Below are 18,435 nucleotides of genomic sequence, written 5' to 3'. Positions count from 1 at the left end.
GAAAAGCAAGGCAGGACACCTCATGAAAGAATATTTTCAGCTAATTTGTTTATGTGTGTATATATTTGCTTACGTGTTTGTACATGTACTACAGGCATGCCTGGTGCCCACAGAGGCCAAAAGATGTTGGATCCCCTACAACTGGAGTTACAGATGGGTGTGAGCCACCTTGTGGATGCTGTGAATGGCAGAGCAGCCCTAACCACTCCTAACCACTGAGCCACCTCTCCTGCTCTTGACGCCACATCAAGTGCTCTAGACACTTAGATTGATTGACCGATTGATTGATTTCTCTCTCTCTCTCTCTCTCTCTCTCTCTTTTCTCTCTCTCTCTCTCTCTCTCTCTCTCTCTCTCTCTCTCTTTCTTTCTTTCTTTCTTTTAAATTTTTGTTAAGACAGGGTTTCTTCATGTAGCCCTAGCTGTAGACCAGGCTGGCCTTGAACTCACAGAGATTAGCTTGCCTCTGCTTCTCAAGTACTGGAATTAAAGGTGTGTACCTCCACCATCAGGCTCAACACTTTGGCTTCTTATCACAAAAATGATAAATAAATCTTTTAAAAATATAAATTCTAAAAGTCTTCTTTGAAATTCTGTAAGATCATATTATTAAAATTGACAGACTCAACAGTGACTTCTCACATGTCTATTCAACTGTTCATATATATGTGTGTGTGTGTATGTATGTATGGATGTATATGTTTATGTATGTGTATGTGTATATGTATATATGCTTTCCATTATGTACTTTTGAGGCCTAATTCACACAAGTACAATATGATCTATCCCTTATCCCATTATCTTTCTAGCTGTAAAGACTATCCTTTATCCTTTATGGGTTGTTACTGTGAAAGTCTGCCCAGAAGGATATAACCAGACCTGACTATATCTCCTTTCCAACAGTGATGAGGGAATGCTGAGTGTTTCCTCTTGTCATGTCACTCATGTGCTGACATATCCTAGGAAGTCTCAGGAGTGTGCTTGACCACAGGATTGAGCTCCACTGTGACAGGAGGACATCTATCGAGTGCTTGTGAGACTGGATTAATGACTGAAATCTGTTCACATAATGTTTCAGCAAGATTGTCATACATAAGTTAAACCTACTTCTGTGCGTGTGCGTGTATGTATGTTTGTTGGAGCAGACTTGTATGTTGATGGATGTGCACACATGTGTGCATGTATATGGTATCAGAGGTTGGCCTTGTCTTCTTAGATCTCTCTCCTCTTCATGTATGGAAGCAGGGTCTTATCTAAATCAGAGCTCACAGATTTGGCTGGTCAGGCAAGGCAGATTGCTCAGATATCACCCTGTATGCTTTTGTTAATTCTAAATATTATTTCTCTTTTCCCTTACCAGAAATTACAGAGAAAGAGAGAAGATCGATGATTACCATTTTTAACCATAAAAAAGCTCATGTCATTCAATCAATAGCATTCGGGAAAAGAGTGGATGCCTCCTGGAACCCCAAGTTACCAATAAAGCAAAAGCGGGTCAAAAAACTTCCCTCAGGTACAGTGTAACATCCAAAGTGAGAAGAAAGCTCAGTAACCTTTAGGAACACTTGATTGTGATACTAGCAGTAACTTTCCTGTATAGTGAAGTATCTTCTAATTAATTTCCAATATTGCATCTTAACTTCCTATTTCCCCCGTTGATACAGTGAATAATGTAATTTTTACTTTCCCTCACCCATGCTACATGACGCAATATGGTGATAGTAGGGGATGCCCTGAAGCCCTTGTCCAGTATCCAGGGAAGGACAAAAATAAAAACATAAGCTGTCATTGTTATTACCAATGGCAGTTTTCTCAATAAGGGTAGATTGTTTTATGATGTAGGAAAAATATTAAGAAGAAATGAAGATCATTTGCACTTGTACCAGCCAGAAATTAGCACTGTAATATTTTGGTTACACTCACATCCAGGCTGTTACATAGAAATATTACAAATAATTTCAGTTATGTTTCATTAGTTGGCACATATGTTATGTAATGTACCCAAACAGATTTCTTTTTCTCACATAGCAAAGGACACAGGAACAAGGTAAATGGAGTTAATGTGAAGTTCTGTGATACTGGAAAGAACCTTGACAAATTTATCCCTGTCATGTAAAAGCTATGATGCCACACTGGGACAAAATTAAAACACAAATTGGAAAAAGCATTGCAACATGTAACAGGTGGATGCTGATCCTCACAATCCCTGACAGGCTTTCAGAGTTCAATTTGTGTAATCCCTGTAGGAGAGCTAAGGAGGATGCCAGGCGCAAAGTGCTGGCCTAGCACGCCCCAAGGAGGTTTGATCTCCAGCACTAACAGTGAAACAAATCCAAAACAGAAACTCCTAGCAGGGTATAGCACACGATGTAATCCTGAATCAGGACATCTGAGACAGGATGACCATGTGTTCTAGGTCAGCCTGAGCTAAAGAATAAGATTCTGTAAAACCAACAAATAAAATCAAGGAAACTCACAGTGGACTGGAGAGATGGGCAGTGAGTCACTTGTTTGCTGGACAAACCTGAGGCTCTAGGTTCAGATTCCCAGGACCAACCAAAAGCCCAGAGTGACAGCATGTGCCCTAACTCCAGCTCTTGGGGAGAAAGGCAGTATGGAGACAGCCAGATCCCCAAAGCTCACTGGCAGTTGAGCTGAAAACAGTCCCATGAGAGACCTTGTCTCAAGGATAAGGTGGAGAGGGATGTAAGACTAAAGTGGCTTCTGGCTCTGCCTATGCACAGACAAGGTGCGTGTAGCTACCTACACACATACATCATTTCCATCTACAAACATGCAAGTGAATGCACCTACACACACACACACACACACACACACACACACACAATTAAATCCAAATAAAATAAAACTCCAGTAGATGAAATGATAAGTGACACAAACAAGTCCTTTCTAAAAAGTAAGAAATGGATACAGTAAATAGCTTCTCTTATTGCCAAAGAAGTGCAACCCAAAGCAATAAGATAGTATTTTCATTCAACATGGAAGGAAAGAAACTTTAAAGGATAAAAATAAGAAAATAAAAGCACAGTGCATGCTGTTTATGAAACATGAACTAGGTCAACTGCTTTGGAGATCATACTGCAGTACCTTTCAGCATATAAAACATGCAAGCTATTTGACATAAGAATGCAATTTGAAATCTCTTCTGTAAGAACATAGGCACACATGTAAGAAAAACATGAGCCTGATCTTCATGATACCTTTTTATAATAGTAAATGCAGAAGAGACATCTGACGGTTACTCATGGGGGAAATATTGCATTACCAGACATTCAGAAAATACAAACTATCCCAGTATAGACTTATTCCATGATATATTTGTAGTATTTAAAAACATAAACTTGTAATGTAGGGTTGTAACAGAGCAGTGTGTGGAGTGTATGTCATGCATGCACATGACTACAAAGGTATGCATACCTGTGAGCACAGCTTAGACACTAGATCAGGACACTGGATGTCTTCCTCTCTTGCTCTATGTGCTCTCTGAACTGGATGGTCACCATTAAAACTGCAGTGTCGCTGGTCAGAGGGAAAGAGGAGAAGATCTGGGTCAAAGCTAAGTTCCACATGTGCATGGTAACCCAATTCTGGAGATCTAATGTAACATAACTATCTTTAACAATCTGCTAAAATATGCACATCCCAAAAACAAAATGGTAGCTGGGTGAGATGCTAGACATATGAACTATGTAACTGTGTATGTAATATGTAACTATGCTGTTATTTCACAATGTGTGTGTATGTGTGTCAAAACATCTAGTAGCATATCATAAATATGTATAACTGTTACTTTTCAATTATATCTCAATAACACGATGGAGAGAGAGAGGGAAAGAGCCTGAGTTGAGAAGAAAGAACCGGAGATTTGTGAAAGGCATGATGCCACAGGCTCTTGGCTCCCTCCTCTCTTGTGGACTGGCAAGAGCTCACACTGAAGGCTTTAGTGACCCAACAGGTGCAGCTAAGTTCTGTCTTTGGCCTGGCACCAGGCATTCTGAAGAGGAATAAACAAAGCCATGGCAGACTGAGAGATACCCCAAGAGCTCCAGGCTATGGGGTCTGGCCCTTCAACACTAAAGCTCTGGAAGATGGAATCTTGTGATCTGGGATTTGTTTATTCTTTCTTTGAAGTTCATGCCAAGAGTCCAAATGGCTGGAATGGCCTTAAAGACTTGTCCTGACTACTCATCAGAAGAAGTTTCCTCCACGTATAAACCTTGCTTATAAAATGGACAACCAGTTGGATTTCCTTGGTAGCTAAGCTGAGTCAGCATACTGTTCTCAGGGCTATGAGATTAGCCGTATATTAAACAGTACCTCAAAATCTAAAGCAAAATGCCTTACCTATTGGAAAATTTCAATTTTGTATGAGTTATAAAGGCATATTTTTTTTTTTGCTAGTGTCCTTGAAAAGTCAATAGTAATCCTTTTTTTTTTTTTTTCTTTTTGGTTTTTCGAGACAGGGTTTCTCTGTGTAGCCCTGGCTGTCCTGGAACTCACTCTGTAGACCAGGCTGGCCTCAAACTCAGAAATCCACCTGACTCTGCCTCCCAAGTGCTGGGATTAAAGGCGTGCACCACCACTGCCCAGCAATAATCTCATTTTTAAGTGCCAACCAAATGTTTGAAAAATACTAATCTGGAATTTTATTTTTAGATTTTGCATTCGGGGATAATGTTGACAAGTAAGTGGTTTTTGTATTTGTTTTTACTTCTTTACTTTTATTGACAAACTGTTTTATAATTGTCTCATCTTTAAATTATTCATATCTTGTAAAATAGATTTTAATTAATTAAAAGCTATTAGCCTTTCAATAGATAGAAAAATGGTTGTTCTTCTTTGACAAGTGAGTCCCAGCTATGTGTTCATATGTGACATGTTCAGGCTTTTAATGTGATTATTATAACCTCAAGTAAGTGAGCAGGTGATTAGATTCATAAAATATTAAAACCTGTTAAGAACTATTAACTATTCCAAATGAGAAACTTCGTTTGTCTGCTTTGCCTCTAAATATCTTCAGCAAAGTCAATTATCATATAGATGAACATTTTCCATCCACTAGAATTTACATTTCCCAAAGCAAACAGTTCATTAATTCTACAGAAGACATTTCAAATTCATGAATACTAATGAACTTTTAAACCATTATTTTTCTAAGTATGAATGTTTTCTTTAGATTCAATGTTAAAAAATATTCTCATAATATACAAAATACGTACAAGAATAACTTCAAAGTAAAATGGCTAATACTAATGTGCATGATACCAAAAAAGTATTTCCAGTTTTGTTGTTTACCAGTTTTCCACTAGGAATACATGAGCATGTGAGACTTTTATAATAGATCCTTTAACATATCCAGATGCTCCACTTTATAAATAAACCATGCACACACAATAAAAGTTGTGTCCTCTGGCCCAAAAGTCATGTCAGTAAAGTTCACAGTTTTGGTGAGAATTTATGCAATTTATTCATTTAAATAAAAACTTCAGGGCTTTAGGGGTGCTCCAGAGATAAGCAAAGTACTTCCCTAGGAAGCATAAGGCCCTAGTCACCCGACTCCACACACACAGTCACACGGGAAGTCACGCTGGTCAGACACTTGTTTTTGATAGAATTGCTACCTTTGCAGGACACTGTTTGATGACCCTGAAGATGCTGTGTTTGTAAGATCCACAAAGAGGTCGCTGATGGCCTTTACCTCCATGAACTGGGACACCGTTCTAACACAAAGTGAAAAGTTTGAAAGGAAGAAAAAGAATGCCATGGCCGAGATGCTCATGATTTCCCTGCGGTAGCAGCACTTCCGGAAATCTTGGTGCTGCTCGCTTACAGTTAAAACACTCCCGCAATTTATCTCCTTATACATTTGTTGCTGAAGTTTTAAAATAGAAGAATCAGTGGCAAAACATGTTTCCTACACTATAAGTTTCATAATGTAAAAATTTTGTACGAGTTACCCGTGTGTAAAAAATAAAGCCATTTTTTTCCTCCCAGCCATTTACTTTCCAACAGTAATGACTCTGAGATTACTTATTAATAAGTGCCTAGCCTATAAGCTTCACCTTGTTCTCTGACTTGCTCTTAACTTAATAACCCGTTTATGCTAACCTAGGTTCAACTACATGGTTGGTTTCTTCTCCTTATCTTCTTACATCTGTCTCCTCAAAGTTCCTGGGGCTAATCTCTCTTTTTATTTTAATCTCAGTCCATTTTCCTGCTGGTTTACATGTCTCCTCAGTGTTCTGGGGTGAATCTCTCATGTCACTTACTAATTCCCAGAATTCTCTCTATCCCTGATGGAATATCTTATTTCCTGCCTCAGCTCATTGGCCGTATTTTTTTATTGACAGGTGATGCTTATAAGAGATTTTCTCTACACTGATGGATATAGAAATATAAGTAAATTCTAAGTGTAAACCTCAACACATTTTCCCCAAAATATACAAGGTTATGTAACTGGCACTATTGATCAAGTAAAAAAGCATTACCAACTGTCTCAAAGCCCCTTCTTCCTGTTAGGAGGCACTGTCCACACTTCCATACTAACCACTGTCCTGACTTCTAGAGAGCAAATTAATCATGTTTGATTGTGAACGTCATATAAACGCAGTCACAGAGGATGAACACTTTGTGTATGGCTTCTTGCACTTGCTGCCCCAAGACAGCTGTGCGTTGTTTGCCACAGTGATGGGTGATGGTTCTGTCTACCTCATTGCTACACAGCAGCCCCTCAAAATTCAGCTAGCCAGTACACTGCTTTCACATCTCTGGGACACTTGCCAGATCTGGGTGGAGGCTAATGATGTTGCGCCAGCCTTGCCAGAAGTCCAGTGCTGGGGAATAAAGAAACTAGGCAGCCTTTACCAATTGCCGATGCCAAGTGTAAGGAGGAAAAAAACCACTTTATCATTACTGGTTTTTCTAACTTAAAGGCTGTCAGAAGCTCATAAAAGGTAGTGGCATTTCTCCCCCTCCTGTATGCTCAGAGAACACAGGCACACTGGAATTGTAGACTGACACAGAGGGCAAGACAGGACAGCTGAAACAGTGAATCAACACTTGATACCCTGTGCCTGGTCCGAGTCAGAACATTCAGGTGTGGTTCCCAAGTCAAAAGGTCAGACAGGATCAGGAAAAGCAACGGTTTGTGCATCTGCGTGAAGGTGTTTGATATCGTGGGAGAATCCAGGCACTGTATCATGACACCCTGTCTTCCGGAGAGACTCATGTTTTGTGTGAGCCCCCAAGAGGAGGAAGCTAAGAGTAGTTTTCACCAGTTCATTAGCAAGATCACACAGACATAGCAGAGATCCACTGGGTCTTCAGATAGTCCTCGATATTCTGCCGGACCTGTCCTCATACTGAACATCTTCACTTTGTAACTGAAGCTACTCAGAATGAGCTGAGCTCAAGCAGAACCTCCAAGTAACAATACAGAGGGCAGATATGTGTGTGTGTGTGTGTGTTTGTGTGTGTGTGTGTGTGTGTGTGTTTGAAGAATCCATTCTAATAAAAGCAATGAGGTCAGAATCAGGCTCAAGCAGGCCTGTAAGTTGTATAAGTAGTATTTTTAAATTATTCTAGTAAAAGACAGACAAGATAATCAATAATAGAATGCCGGCTGCAATCTTCTGTAAAAACAGAATATGTGTTGTAAGACTTTGTAACAAGAGTGCATGGTATAGACCCCCATGTGACAAAAGAATTCATTGAAGCATTTTGTCTTAGTTTTTATTTAACCCCACAGTGAACGGCAAATTTACTTTATTTTTAAATGTGCTGAATATTACTTTAACTTATTCTTCATATTAGGAGACAAATTGCAGCATGCCTCGTTGGAAGAAAAAAAATTAATTTGTGTACTGATTCTGTAGTGTTTAGAAGGTTGTTACCTTGGTCCTCCATTCCTTCTGGCTCTTAGACTCTTTAGGCTTCCTCTTTTACAGACTTCCCTGAGCCCTAAGAGAAGGGATTTGATGGAGGCATTCTGTTTAGAACTGAGTGTTCCAAGGTGTCTCATTCTCTACACATTGTCTAGCTGTGAGTCTCTGTATCTGTACCCATCTACTGCAAGCTTCTCTGATGATGGCCGAGCAAGACACTGATCTCTGAGTATAGCTGAATGGCATTAGGAGTCATTTTATTGCTAAGTTTCTTTAGTAGAAATAGCAGTATTCGGTTTTACCCTAGGCCCCTGGGCTATAGAGTTTCAGGTTCTTGGTCACCTAAGCAGTGCTGGGTATGGGTTCCATCTTCTGGAATGGGCCTTAAGTCAAATCAAATACTGGTTGATTACTCCCATAAGCTTTGTGCCTCTGTTGCCCTAGCATAGCTTGCAGGCAGGACTCCATTGAAGGTCTCGGTGTTGGTAACTGGGCTGTTATGTTTTTTTCTTTGGAGGCATGTTGAGTACTTTTTGGTATCAAGAGCCCTAGTCAGTAGACATGAAGGTTCTAGGTAGGCACCAGTCTCTGTTTATTGGGTTGTGTAGGTGCTGTCTTCAGCAACAGTGCCATTCCATCAGTGTGTGGAGAGCCACCAACAGCCTGAGTGGTTTAGGAATTCCCATCTGTCCAACAATGCAATGAAAATAAGGCAGCATGTACAGGACCCACACTAGTCTGCATCAGATGGAGTCCTAGAGCCAAACGAAGGGAACACCAGCCCCATCCCTAAGGCAAAAGCTATCTCCAACCATATGCAAATGCAAATTTGTCTCCCAAGGAGTCTCTCTGAGAAAACAAACCACAGGCCTGGCAGTAGAGGCATACCAGCATTTTATCTTTTTTTTTAAATTTTGTCCTTTTTTTTTTTTTTTCAGTTTTTCAAGACAGGGTTTCGCTGTGTAGCCCTGGCTGTCCTGGAGCTCACTCTGTAGACTAGGCTGGCCTCGAACTCAGAGATCTGCCTGCCTCTGCCTCCCAAGTGCTGGGATTAAAGGTGTGCGCCACCACTACCCGTCTTTTTTTTTTTTAACCTCTCTCTCTCTCTCTCTCTTTTTTTCCCCCACAGTTCTTTGTGTATATATTATGCCTTCTGGCTTTGTGTTTTTAATGGGATGCTTGACCACAAATGAGAGTCTCCGCATCTCTGTTTCCTGAGCTCTCTTCCTTTTGTTTGTCTTGTCCTATTCCAATGGATTTGTTTTATCTCATTATATTTTATTGTTATCCCTTAGAGGCCTATTTGTTTTCAAATAAGAGACAGAAAGCTGTCGGATTTGGGAGGGGAGGTGGGGAGAAACTAGGAGTAGAGGGAGGGGAAACTGTATTTGGGATCTATTATATAAAAAAAAGCTACCAACAGGATACACTGTATAAAAATCTATTTTCAATAAAAGAAAACTTTTTATAAAGTACATTCTTCTATAGTGGGTTTAAAATGTTTTTAATATACAGTAGACTTGTTGTGAATGGAAAATACTCCTTTAAAGATCATTGACTTAACACAAAATAGAAGCCATGACCCATCCATCAACTGGATAGAATTCTACTAACAATGGAGCATATTCTTAATAAGAGAGACTTTTTAATTATACTTTTTGTTTTAAACAATGAAGGCCCATTAAGGCTGACTTTGCTGAAAACTTTTCTTTCAAGGCCAGTTGGGAGGTCACAGGAATAAAAACCAAAATCCTTGGTATAAAAGTCAGCTCAGGCTAAAAAACTGGGCCATGAAATCAGCAGGTCTAGCCTAAGGCTACTTCTTTCCCCAGGCTTTAGTCTCCTCTTATGAAAACTAACTATAAGATGTAACTTAGTCTCAAAGGTTGGGAAGAGGATCAGAAAGTTGGGTGTGGCTATCCGACTTCCTGTGTAGCTGTGACTCACAGTTCCTGTAGTGATGCCTCTTAGGGATGAAATTTGGTGTCTCCCCCAGTTTCCCAAAGTCACAGTAAAATTAAATCCAATGTGATGCCATTTAAAGTTGGAGGTGTTTTGAGTGAACTGGGTCACAGAGGAAAAGCCCTCCTAAGTGGGGTTAGTCTTTCTACAGGGCCATTTTGACATCTTCCTTCACATAATGATAGAACAAGATGGGTCTTGTTGGAATGAAGAATCTTATGAAGACTCAAATCAAACCAGAGCCCTGATTTTGGATTTCTAGATTCCATAACTCTTTGAAATAAATATTTGTGGTTTAAGTCACTTGGAGTGGGGCATTTATAAGCCCAAACTGGCCAGGACCACCTGATTTATTAGTGTTTCCCTGAAAAACAGCACCCATCGATATATAGCTATATATAAATCTCACATATAAGGAATTGCTCATGCCACTGTGTAGGGCTGATGAGTTCAAAGTGTGGAGTGTGGCTGCAAATTCAGATCTGAGCAGATGTTGCCACCTAGGGTTTATAGTACAGGGTGGGCTAAAGGACTTTTGTTTGGGACTTTTTAGAGTAGGGGTGGGTACTCTGTATTTTTCAAGGTTGCAGGGCTCTTCAGCCCTTAATTTTGGGACACATGAAGAAAAAAAGAAAAACAAACACCCAGAGAAGTTACCATGTGTCAGTGCAAGGACTCCAGGGTTTGTAGGCAGGGTTTGTACTCCAGGGTTTGTAGGCAGGCTGTCAGAGCCTAGGGCGTAAGTTCAGTGAGGCGGGGTGAGGGAAATGACATAGGTAAACATACAAAACTGTTAAAATGCAGGGAGAGGAGTGTGGTAACATTCAGAGGGGTCTGGAAGGCTCACTCACAACCTATAGGTATTTATCACTGCACAATTGCAGCATGCCGATGGATGCCTTTATTTTGCAAGAGAAACATTTTACAACTGACAAGGGTAAATACCATAGTTAACTTTTTAACACTGTTTACTCTCATGAGGTTACCACTGAACGACTGTAGGATGTGGGGTGCACTGGGGCTGGGGGAAAAGGCCCTCAGGAAGATTAGAATGAACCAGGACTCGGGGAACTGAGCAACTGAGAGAAGGAAGAACTTGAGTTATTTTGCAGATTATAAAATCTTAACTTCATTGCCCAATGTGTGTCAGTCAGCCTTGGTATTTGTTACTTTCCTTGACATTCACCCTCTCTACATGAATTATGAAACAAGATGAACTGTGCATGTAGGTAGATTTATTTTGAAGCCAACAGAGGCAACGGAAAGACAGCACCATCTTCAGACATGACACTCCAACTTTGTTTACATGCCACGTACACTGAAAACGCAGAAAGGGACATTCTCGAAATGACAGCTAGAAATCACAGGTTTTGGATAGGAGGAGGGTCATGAAAAGCTGATGGGAAGATAAGAGTTGGTCTTCTGGGTAGAGGATGGCATGGGGTGGCTCTACAGGAAGTGTGTACAGTGACTACCCAGGGTTGGATCCAGCCTTTCTGATTGTTCAAATCATGTAGCGTATGGCTGCAAGGAACACAGAGTTCAAAGTGCTCTTGACAATTCCTATTTAAACTATGCCGTGGCAAAGCTTGAAGAACAGAGCCTTCTGCATTACAGCTTTGGATGTCCAACTTCAGGACAACATTCACAGGTTAAGTTTTGTTTCTCTGACTGCCCAGCTCTGTGCCCACGATTCCTTCTTCCGTAAACATCACTTCTCTTTCACATCTTCCCTATTCTTATCTTTGCTCCCTAGAACCCAGATTTGTTCTTTAAGGTGATTTCTTTTCCTTTGTGTACAATCACTGGGGAGTCAGCAAAGGAATGGAGTGGTATTTGTGTATTTTGAAACAAGATTTTTTTTTTCTTCTGTAGAAATGCTTGTTCAGTTATAGAAGAGAAATCAACAGGAAATCAAGGTGTGGGAGGCAGCTTTGCTCGAAAGCCTCTATTCTACAGATGTGCAATCCTGTCACTGGACCATGCAGTGTCAGAGCAAATGAAGGTACATTCACATGAGTTCTGCAGCTTTCAGCCAGGATGAAGACCACCCATGCTGGCCACTGTTGACAGCTTTTATTCCTCGGACAGCTGTGGCCCTGTAGGAGCATCCTGTGCTCCGGTCACTCCAGCCTCACCACCAGCTTCTTTCTCCCCTTCCGCAGGATTGACAGGAGTGGGATTTTCTTGAGAGACACTCACTTTAGCCTCTGGTTGATCTTCATTAACATGGTTAGAATTGACATCAAGCTTTTCATCTAAGAAAAAGAAAAAAGTAAGAGTCTTTGTGGCTACTCTGTGCCAGACGGTCTGACAATGTTCACTCTGTGAATCACTGGCACCATACAAGGCGTATTACGATGTTTATTATAATCAGTGAGAAAGAAGAGGAGTTGGATACTAACTCCAAGCCTCACTGAGATAGCAGCAGTACCTGCATAGAATTCAAGCCTCTGGCTCTAGGTCCAGAAATCTACATGAGAATTGTGTGGGGTTGAGAAAAATCTGCGTTTAAAGAGTTTTTCTTTCAATTAACCTGATATCCTTAAGGTAGCTGCCTATGGTTAGTTATGTGTTTCTCACTGCAGAAGTAAAAGCCTACCCATATTCTATCCTCAACACAGGATAAAAATGTTTGAGCCCCAGCAAAGAAAGCAAAACAGCAAGACTGATTAGTCTCTTAGTAACAAATGTTTCTTTTTAAGAACAGCTTTGAGGATGGCATAGCACTGATGATGTAAGAGCCATAATTGATGAACAGAGATGAAAGTGTCTAGAAACAGTCAGTTGGACATAGCCAATGTTTGCCAACTCTACACACTTCCAAGAAAGCAGGATATATCCTCTGGGCTCAGGGCTCAGGGCTGGGCAGGTCCCTAGGGTATGAGAATCACTGTGGAAGCAAGTCACAGCTTCAGAGGGAAAACAGTCACTTAAATATCATGAGAAGAAAAAAAACGTGTAACTCAGTGCTCTCATGCTTGCAGAGTTGAGTGCATGCATCGGATCTACAACTCAACCTATAGCTTATGAGTAAACCATAATTTCATTCATAATATTTAAGTATAACTAAAAATGTAAAAGGCTTCTAACTCTAAAGTCTTCTGGCTGCTATCGGGGGACCTTCAAGGCCTACTCAACGACGTTAAAATCCTCCATGAGTGACCTGTAAAGATTCCCAGCACTAAGCAGCAGATAAATGTAGAGTAAGCCATATCATCAGAGACATGTGTGTCTGCCTGCCAGGGATGTCTCTGCTGACTGTGTTTTATGCAGAATCCCAGAGGTGAGTCTATTCTGAAAGGGACTCAGTTCCTGTGTGCAGCATCAGGGTAACCCTGGCTGCATTTCCTCCACACAAGGAGGCAAGCAGCACAGGCTCAGTGGATTGGTACCTACTCTTTTCCTCCTGTCTCTTATGTTTGGCAGCTTCAGACTGTTGCTTCTCATAAACATCCTTCAGACTCTTACACATCTTCTTATGTGCGAACCAGTGTGTTTTCTGGCAGGTCTGGTCACAATATATTACCTGAGAGCAATTACAATTCTTATTTTAATTTAAGATTTAGAATTGCATAATTTCCCAACAAACATCAAACCAAGAGCTATCCGATAAAAATGCCGTTTCCCATATTTAAAATCAAAACAAAATTATTATATGAGATGTGGTTGTATATAATATAGCCATATGTTGGTCCAGATTTGTAATTTTAACCTTAGACGAAAACAATAATAATATACACTAAGCGGGCTTGGTAACTGGCATATTAAGAACCTGTGATCCCAGCAATTGGGAGGTGGAGTCAAAAGAGTGGTCTCAGGAGAAAACAAAACTGAAAATAATTTTTTGCATTTCTTGCTGCCTACTTGTTCTTCTACCATGGCCTTGGGAACATGAGCACCAGCCAAACTGCCCCACCTGAAGGCAGCCTGCCAGACAGGAAGTGTGTCCATGCACTTAAACACTGCTTTCACAGGACTTTCCTAGGTGCAATAGTTAGTTAGAACACCCCAAGACCTATCTCACACATGAGGAAACAGGCTAAGGAAGTCATTTAAGCAGGTAATGCTGTTGAAGCCATGAGAGTGGCAAACACTGCTGTGTCAAAATCAATTGGAGAATTTCACCCTTGAAACCAACAGTTTAATGTTACCAGTGGGATTCGGTGAGTGTACCAGACACACACACGTGGGCAGGATCAGGATGTGAGAAGAACATAATTAGATATGTACTTTACAAAGATAACTCTAGGAAAGGTGAACTCGGGGTTCCTAAGGACCACCATTTTGCTGGCAGTTAGAAGTTCTGATATAAAGGGAAGAGTTGAGGAAAGACTGGGAAGCCAACATAAAATGATTGTGAACTGTCTCAGGCTAGGTTTTCTTATTAGCACCAGCCTGTGCCTGTTGCTCTCTGATCTATCTCCTCTTCTTCATCCTTTCCTTTTTTTTTTTTTAATCTCCTTTTCTTTCTGTGCATTAGTAAACACAGAAACCACAGCACATGGGTAGTTCTCTTTCTGAGCTACTGTTTGAGACTAAGAATGATATGTTCATTTATTAGAGTTTATTAGAAAACTAGTGCCAAGTGCTGTGCTTGTATGATGTTAGGATGCAGCAGTCAGCTTGGTGCCGTCTCATCTACACATCAATGAGTTTAAAAGAATTCCACTCTTACCATTTTACAAACCGAACATCTTTTGCTCGCTCCTTTTTCTCCACAGGTGGTACAAAATTCAACATCCACAAAGCCCACTTGTCCTGTGATGGCTTGGGTAAGTACTGAGAATGCAGTGGGATCAGAACCCTGGAGGAATGGGAAGAGGAGAAAAGAAAACCCACTAGGATCCCCATGCAAGACCACAGAGGCGTGTATCACTGACACAAGGTGTTGACCAGAAACAGAAGCAAGAAATTGCTAATGTTTCAGATAGCACACACTCTATGATGAACAATCAGCCTTCTGAGAACACTCTCTTCTACACAAATTTATATAGCCAGTAAAGCACAGATAGCCATAAATGAAAGAAAAGAGTGTCCCTATTCTAGAACACAAGCATTTTCAATTAGTACTAGTCAGTAATGTCATATCAACTTCAGAAATAGAACAGAGCTTGCAAATTTTTTCTTCTTGCTGAGTATTGACATCAAGTCAATATCGAAACCCCACTGTATTCAAATGCTAAATATTGGACCCCAAGATATGATTGCACCCAGGAGCAGATCCTCATGTGCACCAAGTGATGCTATATAAACTTTGCTCCCAAATTTAAAACTATTGGTTAAAATAAAGTGGCTATAGGGGTCACAGGGAGAGAGAGAGAGAGAGAGAGAGGTTGGAAGAAGAAAGACAGAGAGGACAGATTTCCATTAAATGTGATGGGCCAGGAGTACATTTCTGAGTGAATGCCCCGCCATGACAGACTTCTGGAGCAGAAGTAACCCGGGCAAGATAGATTCAAACAACAAGTACTGGAGGAGCACAGCTGGGAATTAACAGTATAGCGAATAGAGATATAGAGATTGGGCAAAAGCTAAATGAATAAAGCAGTCTGAATTTCATTTATTTGGAAGCTAACAGAGATATGAATAATCCAATTATTTTAGACCCCATCAAGTTAATATCAGTACCCATCAAGTTAACAGTGATACCTCATCAAGTCCATATTGATAACCCACAGAATAAACACAGAGATCTCACTAATTTCTATCCCATCTTTCAAAACATTTTAATGACTTTATACTTCTGAATGTTCTACCCTCTTTAATAAACACACATGTAACTACCCAAGATGGTTTTAAGATATGGTTTTAAGAAATTTATCGTTATGGGATTAGTAAAAGAACAGGTTGTGAAAAGTTTATAAATAAACTTTGACGAGGAACATTACAAGGGTAAATATTTATCTGCCTGAAGCAAAGGCATTAAGGCCTTTCAAGGGTAAACAAAACGAAGAGGATCTTTAACTGATCCTATTCCCTCCTATTACATTACCAGCTACTTGTTCACTGTGCTAGATTTTCACCCGAGCCTGTGCCTCTTCCGTGTAAGAACTACGTTTATACTGTCATAATGGATCTTTAACAAAAGTCACTTGAGGACAATATTCCATAGTGTCCTGCATACTGAAGATCATTTAAGAAAATATTCAGATGATTCAAGAAGCATTTTTAAAAGTTGCTTTTCAAATGATCAAGTTCTTGAATATCAGTTAACTTTCATTGTGGGAGGGCTAAGAATTATCTTATCAAATAAATAAGGTAATAAGGAAAAATTAGGGAAAATGAGCCTAAGTTAATTTCATATTTCATCAGGAATGAAGGTGCATGGCCATTACCTTCATATACTGACATGTAGCACGCTTGTTAAAAATAGAGGTCCATCTGCTTAATCCATACTTTCTAAATCAGAATTTCTATGAATGTGGTCCAGGAAACTGCATTATTATTAATGTCTCAGGTAATACCAAGATGTACTAGAAGTGAGAAATACTTGGCTTAATATTGTACTGACTCTTTATAAAGCTATGTAATTCCTTTCTTTCACAAGTGGAGACTTGCCAGTTCTGGTGGCACACACAGGTTACGATATGAAGAAATAGAGTCCTGTATCAGAAAGTAGATCTGGCCCACCAATGGATTAAAGCATGCTACATTCGATGGACATCACAACCATGACATTTTCATGTTCAAATATTTGCTTTTTTACCACACTGCCTGAGACAGGTTCATCCTGAAGACAGGAGCTTTCTGAAAGCCACTCAACACACTCACACTCATCCAGCTATAACTAAGGACCAAACGCAGGATACCTGCTAAGAGTATGACTGTACACATGAATTACTGCTTCAGAACAAAAACTGTCATCACAGTACACATGGGTAACCACAGAGACTCCTTCTTGCCACTGTTGTGTGACAAGAACTTTCTTGACAAGTAAATCTTGTCATCTGCTTTGCTAATCAGCCTGAAAACAAGCAGGATGCTTTTATTCAGTGCATGTCACAAAGTCAGAGACTGCAGCGTAATGCTTTGGGGAGGTAGCTGTGCTGAGCCAACCAGAAGGTTCTAGTTCAAAGCAGACTGGGCTCAGAGTAAGGCTGCTGCTACCTAGAGTAGGACTACAAAGAATTAAACTTAACTAACACTGGCTACAATCTACCTGTGGGCACGAGGACGCTGACAGCAATAATGCTATGTGATGCTGCTCTTTAATGAGTACACACAGTCCCTCAGGAGTTTAACCCCTAGTAACCCATGCTATACTGCACAGATAGCCACTCCCAAGAATAACCTACCATATGTCTTCCTCAGCTAAATAATGGCATGCCTGATTGACCATCCAGGAATGAGTCTCATACCCTATCCTATAAGACCTAAACCACCAAGACACTGTTATATTGAACCACTGCCTGACTGTCTACACAGAACACATATTAATAACCTCCCAGAATATCTCTAGTAGACAGCTCTTCTCTGTGGTCTAGCTTGTTGTGACTATATTGTCACATATCTAACAAACCTTACTTCTGCCTGTTTCTTAAACAATTCTTCCATTCTACACATCACTGGCTCATCACCACCTTCATGCATTGCAGATAAAAGCTAGTATGGAAGCATCACCTGTCAATAAAAAGCTAACTGGCCAATAAGGTGAAGCAGGAAATAGGAGGTGGGAGTTCCAATAGGGAGAGAAGAACTCTGGGATAGAGTCAGGCGTGGAAAGAAAATAGCCCTGAACTCTGAGGAGACAGACATACAAAATTGAGAAGAGGTAACCAGGCATTCGATATTCATAGAATAGAATAAGTGGGTTAATTAAGTTATGAGCTAGTCAGGGAACAAGCACAAGCTTATGGCCCAGGCATTTATTCATATAAAATTAAGTCTCCAAGTTGTTATTTTGGGAACTGGGGGACAGGTTGAAAAACCTGCAGTTACGAGCTAGATTCCTTGAAGTGAAAACATGAGTTGCTAAAGGACAGACAAGGTAAATTTTCTGCCTTATAACCTGCTACAGTGCTCAACTGAGATTCCCTAAAGAGAGCAAAAGTCACTTCCTGTTGAGCTCTGTTGTGGAGAAGCCAGAGTCCCACACTCATAAAGGGAACCATAGCCTATGCAGGGGGGCCCCAGGCTTCAGAACAGGCATAAGCAACAATGACTGTCACAGCCACCAGCCTGTGGCCCTCACGTTACAGTAATGAGTCAGTGTTCATTTAGAGATGTAAAACTATACAGAATCATGGAAAACATACATGGTTGCTATTTGGGAAACCCCACCATAAGTTTCCAAAAAGTTATTTTTAGAGAACTTGGTTTTGCACAGGGCACTACACTAAGGCTTTGTGCAAGCTAGACAGTGCTCGGACACAGAGTTACATCCTCTGCGTTCTTTCTACTTTGGTAGACAAGATCCTATGAAGCTACTTTGCTTGTGAATCCAGTACATCGTTCAAGGCTCAGGCAGGTCTTGAACTTATTACTCTCCCACCCTAAATCATTCAAGTAGCTAAAACAAGTAACTAGAACAAGTAGCTATCAGGCCTAGAATAGCCTATATAAATCTTA

General features: G+C 40.4%; 2 protein-coding genes across 2 annotated transcripts in view; one reads left to right on the top strand and one right to left on the bottom strand.

Moving 5' to 3' along the window:
- Lrrc72 (leucine rich repeat containing 72) overlaps positions 1–6,030 on the top strand; it is a 43,775-nt gene extending 37,745 nt beyond the window's left edge. The window contains exons 7-9 of the mRNA XM_028768791.1: positions 1,359–1,511; positions 4,676–4,703; positions 5,649–6,030. Coding sequence (XP_028624624.1) covers positions 1,359–1,511; positions 4,676–4,703; positions 5,649–5,814 — 347 coding nt within the window. The 3' untranslated portion in view covers positions 5,815–6,030. The remainder of the gene's footprint in view (positions 1–1,358; positions 1,512–4,675; positions 4,704–5,648) is intronic.
- Positions 6,031–11,077: 5,047 nt separating this feature from the next.
- Positions 11,078–18,435, bottom strand: part of Ankmy2 (ankyrin repeat and MYND domain containing 2) — a 41,643-nt gene continuing 34,285 nt past the window's right edge. The window contains exons 8-10 of the mRNA XM_028768790.1: positions 14,543–14,671; positions 13,264–13,393; positions 11,078–12,122 (exon numbers count right to left, since the gene is read on the bottom strand). Coding sequence (XP_028624623.1) covers positions 11,941–12,122; positions 13,264–13,393; positions 14,543–14,671 — 441 coding nt within the window. The 3' untranslated portion in view covers positions 11,078–11,940. The remainder of the gene's footprint in view (positions 12,123–13,263; positions 13,394–14,542; positions 14,672–18,435) is intronic.

This window comes from Grammomys surdaster, unplaced genomic scaffold (assembly GCF_004785775.1).
Source record: "Grammomys surdaster isolate TR1022 unplaced genomic scaffold, NIH_TR_1.0 188, whole genome shotgun sequence".
Taxonomy (NCBI): Eukaryota; Metazoa; Chordata; class Mammalia; order Rodentia; family Muridae; genus Grammomys; species Grammomys surdaster.
This window is presented reverse-complemented; position numbering and strand designations above follow the sequence as displayed.